The 19,622-nt window shown below is 38.4% G+C and overlaps 2 protein-coding genes across 4 annotated transcripts in view; both read left to right on the forward strand.

The window, feature by feature from the left end:
• CTSC (cathepsin C) overlaps positions 1 to 19,622 on the forward strand; it is a 770,970-nt gene that overhangs the window by 625,103 nt on the left and 126,245 nt on the right. The gene's annotated exons all lie outside the window — the stretch shown is intronic.
• Positions 1 to 19,622, forward strand: part of GRM5 (glutamate metabotropic receptor 5) — a 278,573-nt gene that overhangs the window by 211,097 nt on the left and 47,854 nt on the right. For all 3 annotated transcript variants that reach the window (XM_035542529.1, XM_035542530.1, XM_035542532.1), the window contains exons 3-4: positions 2,910 to 3,145; positions 18,550 to 18,796. In XM_035542529.1, coding sequence (XP_035398422.1) covers positions 2,910 to 3,145; positions 18,550 to 18,796 — 483 coding nt within the window. The remainder of the gene's footprint in view (positions 1 to 2,909; positions 3,146 to 18,549; positions 18,797 to 19,622) is intronic.

The following is a 19,622-nucleotide window of genomic DNA, read 5'->3' on the forward strand; positions in this document are numbered from 1 at the left end:
CCTCCTTTCAGCTAGTTTTGGGTTCCAAACCTTTCTCCACTTGAACCAGCAGATTTTAGTGATGGGTAATACTACTGTTAACCTTTCATGACACAGCAACGAATGGAGTACAATGTTATCACCAGCTACTGAAGTACAATTAAGTCATTAGGAGAAGAAAGAAGTTCTAAGGAGGGACTGTGAAGTCTGTATGAAAGTAAGGAGACACTTGTTCTCTTCCCCCTCACCTTCACAACCCTTGCTGAGTTCAGAGAATAGCAAAGGCATCTGACAAATACAGCTATATCATCCTGTTTTTGACATCGCATAAGCATTGTTACTATAATATGGGTGCAGAATTAAAATATCAGACACTACTGGTGCCTTTGCATTTTTATGCAAATCACTTTCACTGGCTTTTAAGGCATTAGTCTAGTGTTTGCTTTGCTACCTTGTCTGTTTGAGGTGTTGTTTCTACATTGTTGTCTCTACAATGCACAGTTTGAGTAAATCTTTTATATAAGCCTCCCAAAAGCCTCTGGCCCAAGAAGCTAAGCTAAAATACTTATTTGAATGAAAAGCAGCTCTGTTGAATTAAGAAGTCCTTCTGTGGAAAAGTTGAGAAGAAGAGTTATGCAATTTGAAGCTGTTATTTCTATCTTTTTAATAACTTAAAGTTTTAAAATAATATCTCTGCTGCAAATCTTCTTAGAGGAGATAACTATTCATAAAGTAATACTATAAATTTTACAGCACTCTGCTGGATTAGGTCTACAAAGCTATTCTTCAGAAAAATGATAAAGAAATTAATTACAGGAAAACAGTCTCTAAGTTGTTTATGTGGGAACTCATAAAGCTCAGATACTGACAGCACAGCTCTATTTCTGTCAAATTCCATTCAGTATTATTAATACTTTTTTAAACCTACAGAAAATCTATCACTTCCTGCATTCATAAAAACTGTCAGATTTTGTGAGGATGGATAAAACAGCTTAAAATCTTGCCAAAGATTACGATAAATGTTTCAAAGAAAAGGTAAAATCATTCATATGTTAAAAAAAAAAAAAAAAAAAAAAAAAAAAACTGCAGTTTTTATCACAAAATAACCTATAAAAAGTGTGCTAAGTCTTTGACCACTACAGAGTCCTGATGGAAGGTGGAAACTGTTTGCCTATAGTGAGCCTCCTGAGATCGTTTGGGAACATTAACTCCTGTTAATTAACTTCCTAACATTAACATCTCTAAGTGGATCTAAACTTAAAGGTAAATTTTCCAAGCGCTGTATTCAGGCTGAAAATCAGTGTTCATCCCTCCTTTCATGAATGTGTATTTTACTCCTTTGTGCTGAGTAAATCAGTGCATTTGAAATCTGAAGCATGTTTAGTAATCCCTTCCTTTTACTTTCAGATATTGGATATTATTTTTGCACTGCTGAAACTTTTATTTACTGACATTGCAGCTGTGTTTGTGAGATGTAGTCAAGGGTCCAAGCTTCATGACAATAGTGTCTTGTGCAGAAGGGGTCCCTGTCTGAGGTCTTGACTTCCGCACTGTGTGATGACAGCTGAGTCTCCATGTAGAGAATACGGAATGTGCTAGGGACCAGGTGACTGCAGCAGACTGAAATGCATGATCTGAAATACAGGAGCCAAGTTTAAACCAGACATCAGACGGTCAAAATAGAACAACAGAACGATACAGTGAAAGGTCACCTCCACCAGTTACTCCATGACTAGCTTAAAATAGTTAGGGCTACCTTTGAACAATACATGAAGTTTTAAAATAAAATAAATTAAGGTAGTTTTTTTTTTCTTCTTTTTAATCCTTCAGTTATTCAACCTTTAGTATTTAAAGTTGTTCTCTACAATCATTAACATCAGTGCCTTTCTAGAGAACAAAAAAATAAAAAAGTAAAAAAGAATCTGAGAATATTCTACAGTTCTGTGACAGTAAGACCTGGGGCTTTTGAAAATCTGAAATATCATGCTCATGATAAAAGAGTAGAAATCTGCGTTGCTCTAATGAGATATGCATATTTTTAATAGAGCTCAGTGAAATTTCATAAATGTCAGTACTTCCATGGAACTCCATTATGAAACCAGAGGGGAATTACCCTAAGAAGTTTGGGACATTTTGTTTGAATTGGGTTTTCAGTCACTTCTGTTAGCTACCTGTGGTCAGAGTGTTGCAAGCAGAGAGGTTAACCAAAGGGAATTAAAATTCTCTGTGTGGTGCAGTACCACACAAGATCCATAATACTCCAACCACCAACAACCAAGAAACAGAAGTAAAACATGACATCTGCATAATGCTCTGCCCAACTTCATTAGTCGTGTCTGCAGAGAGGATTTATTGCTTCAGATGCAATGCTGTACTATCACAGCAGCTGAACTCTGAGCTGGCATTTCTGCTTCAGCAGTGTCAACTCATTCAAAATTTGCTTCTAGCTCTTTGTTCCATGTCCCACTGTGCAGTAGAGGCATGGTCGGTAACACAGTGCTTTGTTTCACTGCCTCTTGGCATTGTCAGAGATCCTGTCCTCAAGGTCATCTCCTTTCAGGTAAGAGAAGCATCATCCCAGTGTCAGTAAAACACTCCACAATTTTTCTCCCCAAAGCTCACAGGAGCTTTGTGTGATGCAGAGCTCTGTTTATACACAGCAGATTTCAGGATCTGTGATTTGTAATGTTGTTTCAATTACCTGGAGGATAAAAAATATTTCATCTATGTAGAAGGTGCCAGTTACAAGCAAACATAAGGAAAAGAAAAACACTGAATCCTAGCAGAAGTATTGCAGGTGTTTTACTAAACTGCACACAGAATCACAAGTGTGGGTATGTGCTCTTAGGCTCCTAATTTTGTTTTTGAGAAAGCTCTTTTCTTATTCTGTTGAATTGTCAATGTTGTCTCTCTTTCATTTATCCCTGCAGTGATGGTTGGGCAGACAGGTACGATGTGACAGATGGGTATCAGCGTGAAGCCGTTGGTGGAATAACGATCAAGCTCCAGTCTCCTGACGTGAAATGGTTTGATGATTACTACCTGCAGCTTCGGCCAGAAACCAATCACCGAAATCCATGGTTTCAGGAATTTTGGCAGCACAGGTTCCAGTGCCGTTTGGAAGGGTTTCCTCAAGAGAACCCTAAATACAACAAGACTTGCACAAGTAAGTGAATTTATTACTTTTGCTGTATAAACCACTGTGACTGAAGTTCTGGTGTGAACAGGTCGTGTTGAGCTGATGCAGCCTGGTCTGATGGAATAGTGAGTGGGATTGGAAGCGAAGATGCTGGAATGGAAACACTTGCCGTTTACAAAAGGACAAAAGACAATTTTAAAAGTATTCAGATCTCTAGAGAAACAAATAGATAGCGCCTCAGTAACTAACACCTCTCTAAATTTGAAAATCTTGATGCTAGTGTGCCGTTACAGTCATCTAAATACTTTCAAAAATCTTATCCTCCAAAATTCAATGCTTCTTTTCTGAAACAAGGCTAACTATATTTCTTTATGGCACAAGAGCAATCAGAGAGTTAATACACTAAAAAATATCTGAAGTCCAGATGGTAATGATGAAGATCATTTGTGTATTTCAGATAGAAGACTAGTTGGTTTGAAGGATTTCATTAAATTTTCTTTCAGATGTGAGTCATTTCAGGAAATGCCATTTTGACTAAGCTGATATTTTTCATAAAATTGTACTGATTTTAGCAAAAAACTGCCACAACATTTTGTCATTTTTGCAAAACACTGACTTTTTTTTTTCCCAGAAAAATGGGATGCTTTTTTTTTTCTTCTTCTTCTCAAAATTTTTGTATTACTTCCATTAATTACTCTCTATTTCATGAGATGCCTTGCAATACTAAGACAATGCCCCATTTCATTATTATCTTGAGGGGTAACAGCTTATTAGTTCTGATTGAAACATACTTTCTCCTTTATTTCCTTGAAGTAACTCCTTAAGCTACAATGGAAGTTTAAGATGACACTGACACCAACTCAGCAGATACTACGTTGTTGTTTTACAGCACAGAAAAAATAGGCGCAAGCCTTACAAGCAGACAGTGTCTCTGTTTAGCATGTAGTGAATGTCACTGCATGTATAACACTGAATTTTTCCATGCATCTTCAGATGCATGAATGCTTTCAAGGCTTTCCCATGCACTTCAGATGATGACAATATACTGCAAACCAACAAGGCTGTGAAAAGAAAGTTTTGTCATTGTCCTTGCTCACTTTCCCATTATTTGAGTTTCTGAAAAAGCTTCAAATAATTTGAAAATGAAGGAAGCAAAAGAGGAGACCTAATGGTCAATTGTCCTGATGGTAAGTGGATGTTGTAGCTTTGAAGCTCTTCAGACAGTGTAAGGCATTAACCTGAGTCTCCCCCTCCTTACCCAAGTTATACTTAAATGATAGTATGACAGGTTTTCCTTCAGATTTCCTTCAGATTTGCTGTGGCTTTGGGGACTGCATGCCTTTGACAGAGGGAACACCATAGTAGATATCCTGGGGTTCCATGTTGGACATCAGCCCAACCACAGCTATAAGGCCCAAAGGACCTTCCCTCCTAAAAACGTCCATAATTTCCACACCTGTGAGACTACGAAATGGCTTTAAGGATTAAAGTTTTGGATTTACACAAGAAAAAATCCCCCACAAATCTAATCCCTTTCAAGTCCCACTTATGTTTCATAAGTCTCTTTTCTTTTTTTTTTTTTTTTGATTTGCACAAGGCTGCAGGGGAAGTTTGTGGCTGAAGTGGAAATCGAACCTAAGAATCACAAAATCTCTGTGTACACCTTCAGCATTCAACTGACTTTTCCCTAGTATTTTTCTTCTGCTATCCTTCCAACACAGCCTGACACAGGTTTTATTTGCTCTATTGACAGGCACTATATATTGAGCAGTAAACTTCATTGATTTCCCCACGATAACGTAGATATTTTTCTTGAGATACCAGTACAGTGGATATGACTGGCTACAAGCTAACAAAAACCTCTTTTCTATCAATGTGATGCATTATCAATGACACTTCAGATTGACTTTTTGGGGGTATCTTTTATTTTACATGCTTTTTACCAGCACTGGGAGAATCTAATTTCTGTTTTATATGAAAGATTGAGAAGTGTGAAACGTGTGCCTACAGAGTCTTTTATAGTGCCTAAAATAAAATTCACTGCTGAAAAAAAAATTATCTCAGGGGTGCAGGGAGATGTTATTTTAAACATGAAGTCATCCAGTTGTGGATATGAGACAACTTAATCATAAAGCTTGATAGCACATTTGGAACAGCATTCATTGCTGGAAGGTTTCCCACAAAGAAATCCTAAATGAGCCACAGCTCAACGAGATTCCTAGAGCCCATGAGTTTCAAACACACAAATAAATGTGTAAGAATCATACTGTGCTGATTTGCAAATCATGATCAGAGGAAAAAAAACCAACCAAACAAAAAAAAACTACTTTTCCAAATATATTGTTCTAATTACTTTTTCTCCGGCTTTATTGTCACATTCACTGCTAGGCCATGATAACTATATTAAAAGGAAAAAAAAAAAAAAAAGATAGAGAGAGAAATAAATATTATAATAGCTTTAATTCTTTTTCATTGCTGTAGGGCAGAAAAATGTTAATTCAGTTGTGGAATTCCCCAGATTAAGGACACTACTCCACAGCAATCAATAAGTCTTATCATTAAAACTGTCCATTTAATCAGGGTTTTCACACAGAGAATTGTTGATCATCACATTACTCAATTTTACCATTCTGATTTTGATCTAGATCATTGGTCAAAATTCCTGAAAAGGATATTCAATGACTGTTGTTGTTTAACAACTGATGGGCATCTTAAGCTCACTCATGCTGTTCTCTCGCTCCTTCTCCTCAGAAGCACAGGGAAAATATAAGGAAAAAAACTTATGGGGCTGAGATAAGGACTGGAAGACCAGTCACTATCACTGGCAAAACAGACTCGGTGTAGAGAGATTAATATAATTTATTGCCAACTACTAACAGAGCAGTGAAAAAAAAAAAAAAAAAAAAAAACTACAAACACCTTCCCCCCCTCATCCACTCTCTTCCACCTCCTCTTCGAGAGCGGCGTAAGGGAACGGGGAATGGGGGCTGTGGTCAGTCCCTGACGCTTCGTCTCCACCGCTCCTTCACGGTCACCCTCTGCCCCTGCTCCACGTGGGGTCCCTCCCACGGGATGCCGTCCTTCCCGAACTGAGCCTGCGGGGGCTGCCCACAGGCTGCAGCTCTTCAGGAACTGCTCCCACATGGCTCTGTACCACGGGGTCCATCCCTCAGGAGCAAACTGCTCCAGCACAGGTCCCCCACGGGCGGCAGCTCCCCCCAGACCCCCTGCTCCTGCGTGGGCTCCTCTCCATGGGCTGCAGCTCCAGCCCGGGGCCTGCTCCTGCAGGGGCTCTCCATGGGCCGCAGCCTCCTCCAGGCCACATCCACCTGCTCCACCGGGGGCTCCTCCACGGGCTGCAGCATAGAGATCTGCTCCATGTAGGAGCCATGGGCTGCAGGAGGACAGCCTGCTCCACTAGGGGCCTCCCCACAGGCTGCAGGGGAACTTGTGCTACATGCCTGGAGCACCTCCTGCTCTACTTCTGTGCTGACGCTGGGGGCTGCAGGACTGCTTCTCTCTCAGCTCTCACCCCTCTCTCCCAGCTGCTGTAGCACAGCAGGATTTTTTTCCCCCTTCCTTAACTCTGCTCTCCCAGAGGCCCACCCAGCGTCGCTCATGGCTCAGTTCTGGCCAGTGGCAGGTCCCTTTTGGAGCCATCTGGAGCTGGTTCTGATCTGACATGGGGCAGCTGCTGGGTGGGCTCTGCTCACAGATGCTACCCACTCCTTGCAGAACCCCGCCAAAAAACTTCCACATAAACCCAATATAATTACATGCAGATTTATTTCATGTCATTCATTTGCTTAATAAGTGCTAAGACACCAATGCTGTTTTTTTTCACAATAGCCCCCAAACTAGGCAAGGGTGTGCAATAAAGTGAAGAAATATTGCAGTTAGTAATATACAGCCTTATCACTTGGTGGCTTTATCAGCAGGTAAGTCACCAATGTATTCTCTGTGAATTGCTCTCAGGAGAGATTTTGATGTTGGGAGTTTAACCTCCAAATTAGCTTGAATTTTTGAGACTTGTCATGGTAGCTTTTAGTTCTACTTAATTTCCTATGTTCCCCATGGCTTTTAAAATCTTATATATCATTTCCTAAATTCATATTTGATTTCCTAACTTTAACCATGCCTAGTTTTGAGTCTGGAATTCCCCCACTTCAGGCTTCCCTAGAATAAAGATAAAACTTGCCCTCCATGGTCACAGGCATTTTGTAGGCTGTCCTGAGAGCTTCTGCATGATGATGTATATGTTAGTATTGTCTCAGATTTATCCTGATAAGAAAACAGGAATGTGCCCTTTAGTTTACCTTGGTAAATACATTTTCTTCTCCAGCAGCTCCATATTAAAAACAGAAAAACAAACAAACAGGCTAAGGAGTTTCTCAGGATCCCAAAGATGTTGAGCTTATAGAGGAATGCTGGAGACAAATAAAAATCTATCTCTGCACCAAAAGGCAAGCCATTTATTACTTCTTGGGATAATGATAAAAAGATATAAGGTTGATAGATGAGGTCATTATTAAATGATGACATCTATATAGAAAACAATAACCATTAATTTGGAGGGAAAAAAAATGAATTATTCTACATCATCTGGTTGCAATATCATGAAAAAAAAAATTGTTAATAGTAACAACTTATTTAAACAGCAAGAAAATACACACAGGTATTATTATGAAATGAAGAGGCAGTTTAATAAGATATGTAAAATAAGATTGTGAAATCAGCCTTATATAAAGAATATGAGAAAACAATCCCAAAGCATTTTTTATTCATTCATTTTTATCAAATTCTAAAAGGTATCCATCCCTTCATGTACATTTAGTTCACAATGAGGTAAAAATATTAGCATCAAGAATGCTTTTCATTTGCGGATTTGAACATACCTAATCCAAATGGGTGTCACTGCTGTCACTAAGTACATTGATTTTCTGCCCAGCTGGAGTACTACAGAAAGTGAGAAGTTTGCAGGCTTATTTGAGTTGATTTTCAGTGTAATCAGTTCCATGCCACAGGACAGGTGCTACAAGCCACCTCCAGACACCAAGAGTCAGAGCAAAGAATTTATAATGCATCTTGAACAGAAGATGTATAATGGCCTCAAAACAGTAGGGATTTTACAAGAATTGGATTTGGCTTCCCCTCTGGCACCAGACAGATATCTTTTTTATTATCTAATGCCACGACTCAGTGAAGTTTGTGAATAGGTGTGCAACTTGAACCAGATAAATAACTCTACTCAATGACTGTCTTCAGGTCATAAAAGGTTAATCCAATCCTTTGTTATCAATTGTCTTTGCACCTTTAGAGACAGGGTGTGTATGCACTTGCATGCTCACAGGCAAGTCTTCCCATCAAAGCTCGAATTTTTCTCCTGGTGAGGGTGTTTTACAAATGCATCTTAACACAGAACAGAAAGAAAACAAAATGTAAGGAAAGTACATTAAACTCTGGCTCAGCTGACGTTACTGGAAAAAGTTAAGCCTTCAAAGTCACCAGGAGCAAAAGCATATTTATTACATCTACCTGTCTGTTAAATGAATCCTTTTGCCTCTGCTTCTGAATTATTTTTTTTCTTATAGTTCCTAAAATCCAGAGGCATAGATGGAACATTATTTTTAAAAGTGTTACTTAAACACAGAGCAAAACCAGAATACATATCCCAATCGTCTATGATCTAAGACAAGGAATATAGAAGTAATAGAGGCTAATGCTGATGAAGCATTGTAACATCTTGGTTTGACCAGCAGAGGTTACGGACTTCAGAAATACTCATAGCCTCATGTAAAGGCATCATAGAAACAAGAATCTGAAGAAAGGTGATAGACCATTTTTGCAGGTGTTTACAGCAGGGTCCTGACATTAAATACTGTGGTTCAAAGCAGCCAGGGAGAAAACACAAAGGTAAATGACGGAAGCTGAGTTAATCAGTCAGAGATCAACTATAGACAGGACACAGAGGGCACAGAAAATGAGGAAAGCAACTTATATCTGACATGCTGGGGAGCAAGGAGCCAGTGGCAGGTATTATAGGGAAGAAGAACATAAAGAAATAAGCAGGGAAAATGAGACTTGCAGCAGCATCTTGAATGAGTCTTAGCAAGATGAAGCAAGTCAATTCATCCCTTTTTGATTTAACCATGTGGCTTCTGTGAGATTAAAAACAATTTTTTTCAAGTGTACTAAAATGCACATGGGAGAATTATTGCCATAATTCTCCAAGCAATTAGTAACAGGATTAAGAGTGAAAGAGTTTATTTGCAGAAAGGGAGATCTGGGATAAATGTGAGAAAAGTTTTGTGGCTAAATGTACAGAAAAGCACAAAAAGTATAAATGTGAAAAATATCTGCTTGTTTGCTCAATATCGTCCAGCTCCAGCTACTTCTAATGAGGTCAAAACAACCCACAGAAAATCCTAGAGCTTCAGCTGAAAAGGAACTTGGTATAACAAATGGCCCTATTGTATTTCCAGATAGAATTTAGGAATCACGCATAAGTGTCTAGTCTTTGTACTGCAACAGGATAATAATCTGTTTGTTAAATTTAAACTCAAATGCCAAAATTGGTTTAGTCAAACCGTAGCTGATAAAAAAGTAAGTCCTGTCAGAGTGGATGGCTTGTTTTCCATATTTCAGTGAATGTGTCACATTTAAACCCCATATTCCCTAAACATGTGGCATTCCCACACTTTTATCTTTAGATTTCTAGTGAAAATAAATCAAAACAAATTAAGTTAAAATTTATTTGTATTTTTTTAACAGTGAATTAAAGGACATTTTAATTCTCCTGAGTGCATCCTGTCTCTCACTTAGTTTGTTACTTGATATATGATGTATCATGTTTGGGCACTTGCAAGCTGGAAGATGATCCAAGCCTCATCTTTATGGCCAACATTTCGGATTTGAAGCTCAAATTTTGTTTATCACTACTTTTACAGTAATGCTGTTTCAGGTCCAGAAATTCCCAAAGGTGGATTAGCTGCAAGGCATAGATTCAGTTCTGAATTTTCCAGAAGTCTGACATAATCTGATCCAGGAGCCTACACAGACATGTCACAATTTTTTGATTCACTCAGAGAAAGAAGCAGTATGGCACTGATGACTGCTATATATTCTGTTACACCTATTTGAAAGACTTTATATATATATATATACATTGAACCTGATTTTAACTCCCCTGCAACTAAAACCCTTGAATAACTGCAATCTTCCCTTTACTATTATTGAATTCCACAAACTCCTCCAAAATCCATCCCTGCCTTCCTCCTTCCATACATTAGGATCCTTTGACGATATACCATTCAACTGTGGTTATATCCTTTATGCTACCATTCCTTTTCTCACTGCTTTTCTAAACCCTGAAAACTACCTAGGAGATATTAATACAATTGTACTGGTAGACCATGTCTCTTTAGCCTTAAGAATAAATGCAAATTGTAATTAGATGTATCCAGATTATAGATGTTTCCTATTAGAAGAATGAATTAGAGTAATTCCCATCATTCTCTTCTCACAACAATTCAGCTTCCTACATAGATTCAAATACTTCACACAAGCATGTTTGCAAGTGCAGAAAGTTTTAGGCCCACTTTTAATGTGCTCTTGCTTCTGTAGCAGTTGTATTTCATTGCAATTTATGATCAAAGAAATTGAATTCCGTAGAAGGTGGAATAATAATATTATTCCTAAGAAAATGGTGTGAGGTAATGGATATCTATTTATTTACCGTCTTCCGAGACTTATGATCACTGTTATCCTTTTCTCTGATGTTACTGAACTTGACAACAGAACCCAGACTTTCACTAGTATGCAGGCACCCAAGGATGCAGGTCAACCTCCAGGCAGAGCTGTGAGAGCTCTGAATACATCTTGCTTTTGTAGACTTAAAAAGAAGTAAGACACCAAAGTCAACTAAGCATGTTAAAAACATCTTCTGGAAGTTCTCTCTGCATTTTTGGACAGTGAAAAAAAAATATTTGGGGCTGATCAAAAACATTTTGAAATCACTGAGTGATAGGATGAGGGGAAATGTCCCCAAGTTGCACCAGTGGAGGTTTAGGTTGGACGTTAGGAGAAATTTCTTTACTGACAGGGTTGTGCATCATTGGAACAGGCTGCCCAGGGGTGTGGTTGAGTCACCATCCCTGGAGGTCTTCAATAAAGGTGTAGACGTAGAACTTGGTAGCATTGTTTAGTGGTGGACGTTAGTACTAGGTTAGAGGTTGGAGTAGATGATCCTAGAGGTATTTTCCAACCTGAATGATTATACAATTCTGTAATTTGGTAAGTGGACTTAACTGGAAGATATTTGCTTGTCAAATCTGAAACATTCCCTACCAGCATGTTGACTCAATGACACACACTCTAACAGAAAAACGTTGAAATGAGTCTTTTTTTTATTAGTACTATTTTCTCATTTCAGTAACTCTGAAGTGTTTTGTTTCAAATTTATAATTTGCTTTCACATTGTTTCAGTCTGTGTTGCTGTATTGTTTGTTACTGTGTTTTGGTTTTTTTTTTGCCTCAACGTCAAAATGACATTTCCAGTGTTGCCAAATCTCTATTTTTTTCTCGGAATTTCCTTTTCAGAAAAGATATAATACAATCTTGAGGTTTTGTATTCATTTTGAATGGAAAAGGACATTTAAACTAGATGAAATTTTCTATAGAAATGAAAAATATATTTGTTCATGAAGCCAAGAGGCTGTAGGAAATTAAATTAGTGAAATGAAAAAATAAGTAAACTGTTACATTTGATTTTTAGCAGAAAAAATACACCTGTGACCTTACAAATAATAGAGAACTGAATTTTATTTTTTCTTCCACATTGCATTAACAAAAAGCTGTGATGACAGATTTTGGAAACGTTTCCAACTCAGTCTTTTTCTGTCTCTTTAAACAAAAATAACTTGATTAGGTATGAATACTGTGCTTTACCTTGGTTCACATATACAGCCTTTCCTCCATTTCATAGACTACAGTCATTTCTTCACTGAGGTGATGTGTATTTCTGGGATGACAAACAAACCCAGAATTTGCAGCTCCAGGGGCAGAATCTGATGTGTTCCCAAGGAGCACAATGGACCAATTGCAGACCTAAAAAATCCTGAACCTTAATAGACAACAGACTGTCCCTGCCATATCTTGGCTACAAAGGGCAGGCTGTTAATGATTTTTGTTAGAGTTATTCACTAAAGCAAAGGGGAAATAAAAAGAAAAATGTCTCACTGGTGGGCTTGAACTTCTACTGCTTCTACTGCTGCTAGCAGAAAATGGAGGTAGGACATATTTGCTAGCAAAACTAGTATTCATCTCTGTATGTTTATTGTATCTGAAAACAAAATTTGCCCAAAGATTCAATGAAATCTTTAATGACATATATGGAAACTAATTTGTAAATTAGTCATAAGGAAACATCATGGGATAGTTTGAGACTGTAAGTTATAGTTCTTGTTTCTTCTGTGATGTTCTCTAAGACTTTATCATAAACAACATTTTGATCATTGAAAAAAATAAAGGAAAAATAAAAATAAGCACAACCCACTCCCCTTTATTTCAATCTTGAAGTCACTGCATAGCAAAAAAAAAAAAAAAAAAAAAAAAAGGCAACTTGCTCTGCATGTTGTAAAAAAATATTCTCACATATTCTATCTCACATTTGTTTCACTTGCTTCTCCTTGTATAAAGAAATACAGAGAGGGCTTCTGGGAATTTCAAATATTTTCACTCTTTTTTTACCTTTTCTCCATTCTTCTAACTTCAAAGTATTTTCAACTTTAGAAAAGTTAGAAAACAGGAAAAGCATATTGAACAATGGTAGCTTTGCAGTCTTTAGCACCCAAGATGGTGAGGCTTCCAGATGTCACCAGCTGGCAAAGAGAAAAACAGACAAAATAGTATCTTATCTTCCTTGGGGGTAAAAAGTCAGAGTTAGTTAAAAAAAAAAAAAAAAAAAAAAAAAAAAAAAGTGACAAGATTTACATGAAAAAAAAAGAACAATGATGAATTTTATTGAAGAATAATGGCAAGTAGGTTGGAATTAGATGATCTTTAAGGTCCCTTCCAAACCAAACCATTCTGTGATTCTATAATTCGATGAGTATTTTCCAAAAACTTGCATTGCAAGTACAGGAAACTGTGAAATTTCAGAATTTCCTGCAAGGGCCGTTTATTTTATGTTATTTTGCCGTGTCCAGCAGGTGGAGCCACAGTCCGGCGGCCGCAGCCAGGCCAGCCGGAGCCTTGGGCGTGCGGCGGCCGCGCTGGAGCAGATGCGGGACTGCGAGAGCCCTAAAGTGCTTTCGTGACTCCGTTCCCATAAGAACACTAATTGGTTTTAAATGGATCCATGACAAGAGCCGTTGCCAGCTGGACTCACTTTTCTTGGTGAAAGATCATGTTTCTCTTCCGTCATCTACGTGTTTGCGTTTTGGAGACGGGACAAGTTTAAGGAACAAATCTGGACAAGGTGCTGGGCAGCCTCTGCTGAAGGGGTTCGAGGCTGCTTTCAGAGCCAGTCCTGCCCAGTGCCCTGTACCAGCTCCCACGTTCACCCTATCAGGGTGCCTCAACAACTCTGAAGTGCTCACACCCAAGCTTGCCTTCACTGAGTAGCTGAGTAGCACCGTGTGTGATTGCCCTGCATTTATCCTCCGTTGTGATATTGTTGGAGCATCCTAAACTGGGTCTCTCCCAGCAGTGTGGGCAGAAAAGGTGCAGGCTGTGATGCTCTGGATGTTTACAACTCATAAAACCACTCTTCACCTTTGGGGAAGTCACAGTCCTGTGATAAACCTAGGGACAGATACAGATACATCCAGGAATGCAGAATGCATATTTACATGGGGAAAGAAAAAAAAAATATTAACCACACATTCCAAAGGCAGCAAATTTTTAAGTTGGTGTTTAATTCATTTACCCATATTGGAAAGGCTCCCCTGAATCTTGTATGTGATTTGATTACATAACAAGAGATTTCTAAATGATCTATAGATTTATTTATTTTTTACATATATATATTTTTTACTTTATTTTTTTTTAATTAATCAAGGATAATTTTACTTTTCAGAGACAGTACAGTAGCACCTAAAAACTCCAGCCCCATTGCATAAGCCCCATTGCATTAGGCACAGGAAAGGCAGAAGATGATAAAAAGCAGTCCTCTTCCTGAGGAATATTCAGTCTAAGGAAAAATGGCCAATAAAATGTAGTAGAAAAGAAATATTGGATGGGAAACTGAAGGACGGGTGGGTTGCCTGATTTGACAAAGAAGGTACAGGGTGTTTCTCCATAGTATTTTTTAGACAGAAAAGGCTGTGTGACTTCGGATCCAGAGTCCAAATCCTCATGATCTCACAGTTTGGAAAGTAATAGGATAAGCCCTTATTTATTTCCAAAATGTCTTGGGCAAGAAAGACTAAGGAATAAACAGAGATCTGCTCATGTGCATTAACCACTGAGATTTCTTTTTTTTTTTTTTTTTTTTCCTCGGATAATTCCACCAAATGTGGTCATTCTGTGTTACAAGTGTTATCCCAGTTTCTTCATTAAGGTTCAGTATGATTTGATTCACTCTGCATTCTTCCACTGCCTTGTACCTCCTAATTGCAGGAGGCGAGATTTTTTATTTCTGCAGTAATTAGCATGACACAGAGTTAATATTTATTGGTTTTAATGTACTGCAGTATAGATCACTTTCTATAATCCTGTAGACATAATCACCAAGTACAGCATAGACTCATAAATAGTTTGATATTATTTCAAATGATATTTATGGGAAGGTAAGCTACATCTCAAAAAAAAAAAAAAAAAAAAAAAGTTTGGCCACAGAATAGGTACTTCAGCCTGTCAAAATTGCAATAGGTATCCACTGGAGACCTACAAAGCTCAGCTTTGTACTTGGCCCATGCACTCGCTGCCTCTGCACTGCTCCTGGGAGAGGTGCTGAGTTTGTTCTCAAATGCTGGGAGCCAAGCAGGATTCATAGCTTGGGGGAATTTTGCTCCAAACTGACACTAGCCTGGTTGTATGGTTTGAATGCCCACCTGTAGCTGTGGTACATCAGGTGCTCTCTTGGAGCACTTCATCCAGTTGAGTTTAATTTGAAAGAAATTCAGTACACTTCTCTGAGACTGTGACACCCAATGCAAATCAAAGCACAGTGAGCAGAAATGATTTGGAGATTGACTTTGAAAGCCCACTCCTGAACTGAACTAAAACATTCACCTTGACATGGCCTGTTTATCTGTCCATGCCAAAGTTCAGTGGCATCACATTAGCTTTTCACAGCCCATAGGAAAGCAAAAATTTTTAATTTCCTTCTTTACAAATTTGTCTCATATGGGAATGTACAAGACAGAGCAAAAAAGATCTTTTATAGAAATAGATTTTGTTTTGACTGTGATAGAAAAGTTCTGCTATGGGTATTAAGAGCATGCATATGAGTTTTAGTGGGTGGATATTTATTCCCTGTCCTCTTATTCTTAGGAACTCCTCAACTTCTATTAGAATTTTACATTTTTCTTGATTAAAAGTTTAATCGGTGCAGTCAGTACTGTTGAACATCACTAGCGTCATCATCATTAAATTCATCAGTGCCACCTCTCAATCTCATGATGACCCTGCATCAAGAAAAGCTCTTGACTGAAGATAGCACTCATCAATAAATTTAAGAATGTTTGAGTTCCATTGAAGACAGTGGAAAATAACAATTAAGTGAACAGTGCATTTAAGGCTACCTAAATCGTACTTTCTGTAGAGACAGACTTAATATTTATTTATTTATTTATTTATTTATTTATCTGGCTGAGAGGCCAGCTCTTAACTTGTGTATTCAGACTTGTATTAAAACCACTAATAGGATCACTCATGTCAGTAGGGTTATGTATATGCTTCTAGTCTGACATGCTTAAATACTTTGTGAAGCGGGAGTTGAAAATCACTTTCAGACTTAATTTTTGTTATTGCTGCTGTTGTTAATATTGGCATTTTTGAAGACTCTATTACAGTACATTAAAAAGAAAAAAAAATTTGTCTCATTTTTTGAGATGTTCACCTTAACTACAGAGTGTTGAGGTCATGTAAGCTGGCAGTCAGACATGGCAGGTTGGATATGCCCCTGTGTAGCAAAGTGGGCCAGATAACATCTCAGTAAAATGTTCTGCAGCTGCAGGAAGTATATTAAAATTCTCTAAAACAGCTAATTCCCTCACAACTCCATTGACAATTGCTAGCAGCCTCTATGAAGAGCTAAGCAGCCTCATTACAAATTATCAGGTGAACTGAATGAGATTCCATGTTTAAAGAAAGTCAGAATAATAATTCAATAAAATTGAAGCACAAAGCCCAGTGGAGAGTGCTACTGTAAAAATTTAGTTATTAAATTTTAAGCAATCATATGCAATAAAACAGCTGAAATATTGTTTCACAATAAATACTATTGCTGATGCAAATCTGATTCATTCTAATGGCTACTATAATTAACTGCATGGTTTGTGAGCTGTCAATTTTGAGGGTGAATAATTGGTTAAAACAAGTTTTGTGTATTGCAATGTAATGTGCTTGTTCAATTTTCCACTTAATTTCAATTAGTATGGGTTTTACATGTACTCCACTGTTGCAGTTTTTATGCCTATTATTTTTAATTAGGAAAAAGCAATACCTTGGTAGAACAGAAGAAACAAGCAACACTGCATGTTGTTTCCAAGTTTTAATTCTATTACAGATACTTCAAGCTCATATCACTTAACTATCCGAAACATTAATAACTGCTTCTGAGGCTGACTAGAACTGGAACTGGGAGTGCCAGTTCCAGCATGAAGTAGAAGGAGAGAAGGCACCTCTATGCAATGATTTTCAATACAAAGAATGTATCTGTGTTACGACTCCTGATGTTTTCAGTACTCCAAATTTTTTTCAGTAGTTAGAACTGCATTGTGATGTTATTATTCACCATCAAAATGTAGATGCACCTATTTTATGATGGTATCAGGCACTTGCTGGAGAGCCTTGTTCATATCCACAGAAAGTGCCTAGACATCAGATCAGATGCTTGTCTTTGAGGTGGATAATGGTACAGTAGATGTGTGCCACCCACAAAGCCATATATTAGTCTTCATTTCTTTCAAGAAACAATTGTCTTTACATCATCTTTTCATGACATATCTTGCTTCTCACATTGTGCAGCTCCTGCAGCTCACATGGGCATGTGTAAGCTCCATCCCTGCCGCTTGCCAGTGACTCTTTGGGAGGGAAACTCATACAGTGGACAGAGAGGGTTATTTGCATTCCCTTTGCTCCTGGCTGCCCACACACCGGGCTCCCTGGGGACAGCTGCTCGATTGATAAAAGAGCAAATGTTCTAAAACAGACACTGAAGAGCTCTTTGCAAGTCCTCCCTCCAGAGCCAAATCTTTCCAGGTGCCTGACAAATTCCCAGCACTATTGATGAAGTTGTTTTGTCTCTGACTCTTGTCCCCACCCCTGTGTTAAAGATCTGGTGGCTGAAGTGCAGCTGGCAGCTTTGCTGATGACATGTGAGACAGAAAACCTCCAGCCTACTCTGCCTTATCTGGGCTGGTGCTGCCAACAGGGTGAATATGTCATTAATAACACTGCACTTAAAAAAAAAAAAAAAAAAAAAAACTTCAGGGTGATTTTTTATTGTACATCTTACAGAAGCTTAAGCAGGAAATAGAAATCTAGACATTATATATTAAAAGCCAAAAAAGTATGGTTACCAATTCTGTCTTAAGCAGACAGCAATTCTCTCACTTAAGAGTCATCAACTAAGCACATCATCAAACTCTTCATGGACATTTTAATGCATTCATCTGCATTGCATCATTATCCTCACTTTGCAAATGGAGAGGGGCAAAGGACATAGAGATAGGAGAGTTATTAGCGTGGCAATCTTTTGATACAGTAAAGAAATTGTGCCAAGTCACTTTGTTCACACAGGATTGGTTCCCATATCTCTGAAATAAAAGTATTGTCTTCCAGGCCACTACTGGATATAACCCATGTTAGCATTTCCACCTCCAGTATTCACAAAAAGATTTCTGAGGCTTTAGAGAGATTTCTGAAGTCTGGGAGAAGTTCCTGGAATCACAGAAGGTTTATTTATAGTTAGTGACAGACGCTTTGAAGTTGCTTTGAAGATGCTGTGGAGTTGCACAGAGGATGGCATCAGCTGGATAGTAAAACATATAAAGGGAACCTGTTCATTAGTTCCTTTTTTCCTCTTAAAAAAAAAAAAAAAAAAAAAAAAAAAAAAAACATGGTCAGTGCACATACTGAGAACAGCATCCACTATGAGCTGCTTAAGACTTTTTCCACTATGAATAGCATCAACAGATGTCTAAGGAGCTGATTGTATTTCAACCGTGTGCAATAAACACCTGCTCTCTGATGTTCCCCGACAGGCCAGATGACTCTGAGGACACAGCACGTTCAGGACTCCAAGATGGGCTTTGTAATCAATGCGATATACTCAATGGCATACGGCCTCCACAACATGCAGCTGTCGCTGTGTCCAGGCTATGTAGGCCTCTGCGACGCCATGAAGCCCATTGATGGCCGGAAGCTCCTGGAGTCCCTCATGAAGACCAACTTTACTGGGGTCTCTGGGGACATGATCTTGTTTGATGAGAATGGCGACTCGCCAGGGAGGTAATGTTAACATCTGTCAAACTACTTAAATACCAGATATGCTAACTGTACAAAGTAGATGCATTCACACTTGACATCAGAACTAAGATCTCCCACTTTATTTTTCATATTTTCATACTTTCTGAGCTTATTTTTCCAAAATAACTCTTTTCATTAATGAGTAATTTTAATGATATCTAAATTATGGTTGGAGAAGAGTTTTCAGGTACACAGTCTTCCCATGTGAACAATAAACCACGAGACTTTCAATTTTATTTTCATATACCATGACATCCATCATAGCATTACCCTCTCTCTTTGAGTATTTAAAAACGTGTTCAAGAGGTAAGCAGTCATTATTTGAATAATCACCTGGATATAGTTTCTTTATTAAGAAATCTAAACTATAAAAAACACATTGTGTAGATTTATCTGGGATTTTTTTCCCATCTGAATAATTACAAACTAGAATCATAGAATCATAGAATATCCTGAGTTGGAAGGGACCCATAAGGATCATCAAGTCCAACTCCTGGCACCGCACAGGTCTGCCCAAAAGTTTAGACCATGTGACTAAGCGCACAGTCCAATCACTTCTTAAATTCAGACAGGCTTGGTGCAGTGACTACTTCACGGGGGAGCCTGTTCCAGTGTGCAACCACCCTTTCAGTGAAGAACCTCTTCCTGATGTCCAGCCTAAACTTCCCGTGCCTCAGCTTGACACCGTTCCCACGGGTCCTGTCACTGGTGATAACGGAGAATAGGTCACCTGCCTCTCCACTCCTCCTTGTGAGGAAGTTGTAGACTGTGATGAGGTCCCCCCTCAGCCTCCTCTTCTCCAGGCTGA

Source organism: Cygnus atratus, chromosome 1 (genome assembly GCF_013377495.2).
Source record: "Cygnus atratus isolate AKBS03 ecotype Queensland, Australia chromosome 1, CAtr_DNAZoo_HiC_assembly, whole genome shotgun sequence".
NCBI lineage: Eukaryota > Metazoa > Chordata > Aves > Anseriformes > Anatidae > Cygnus > Cygnus atratus.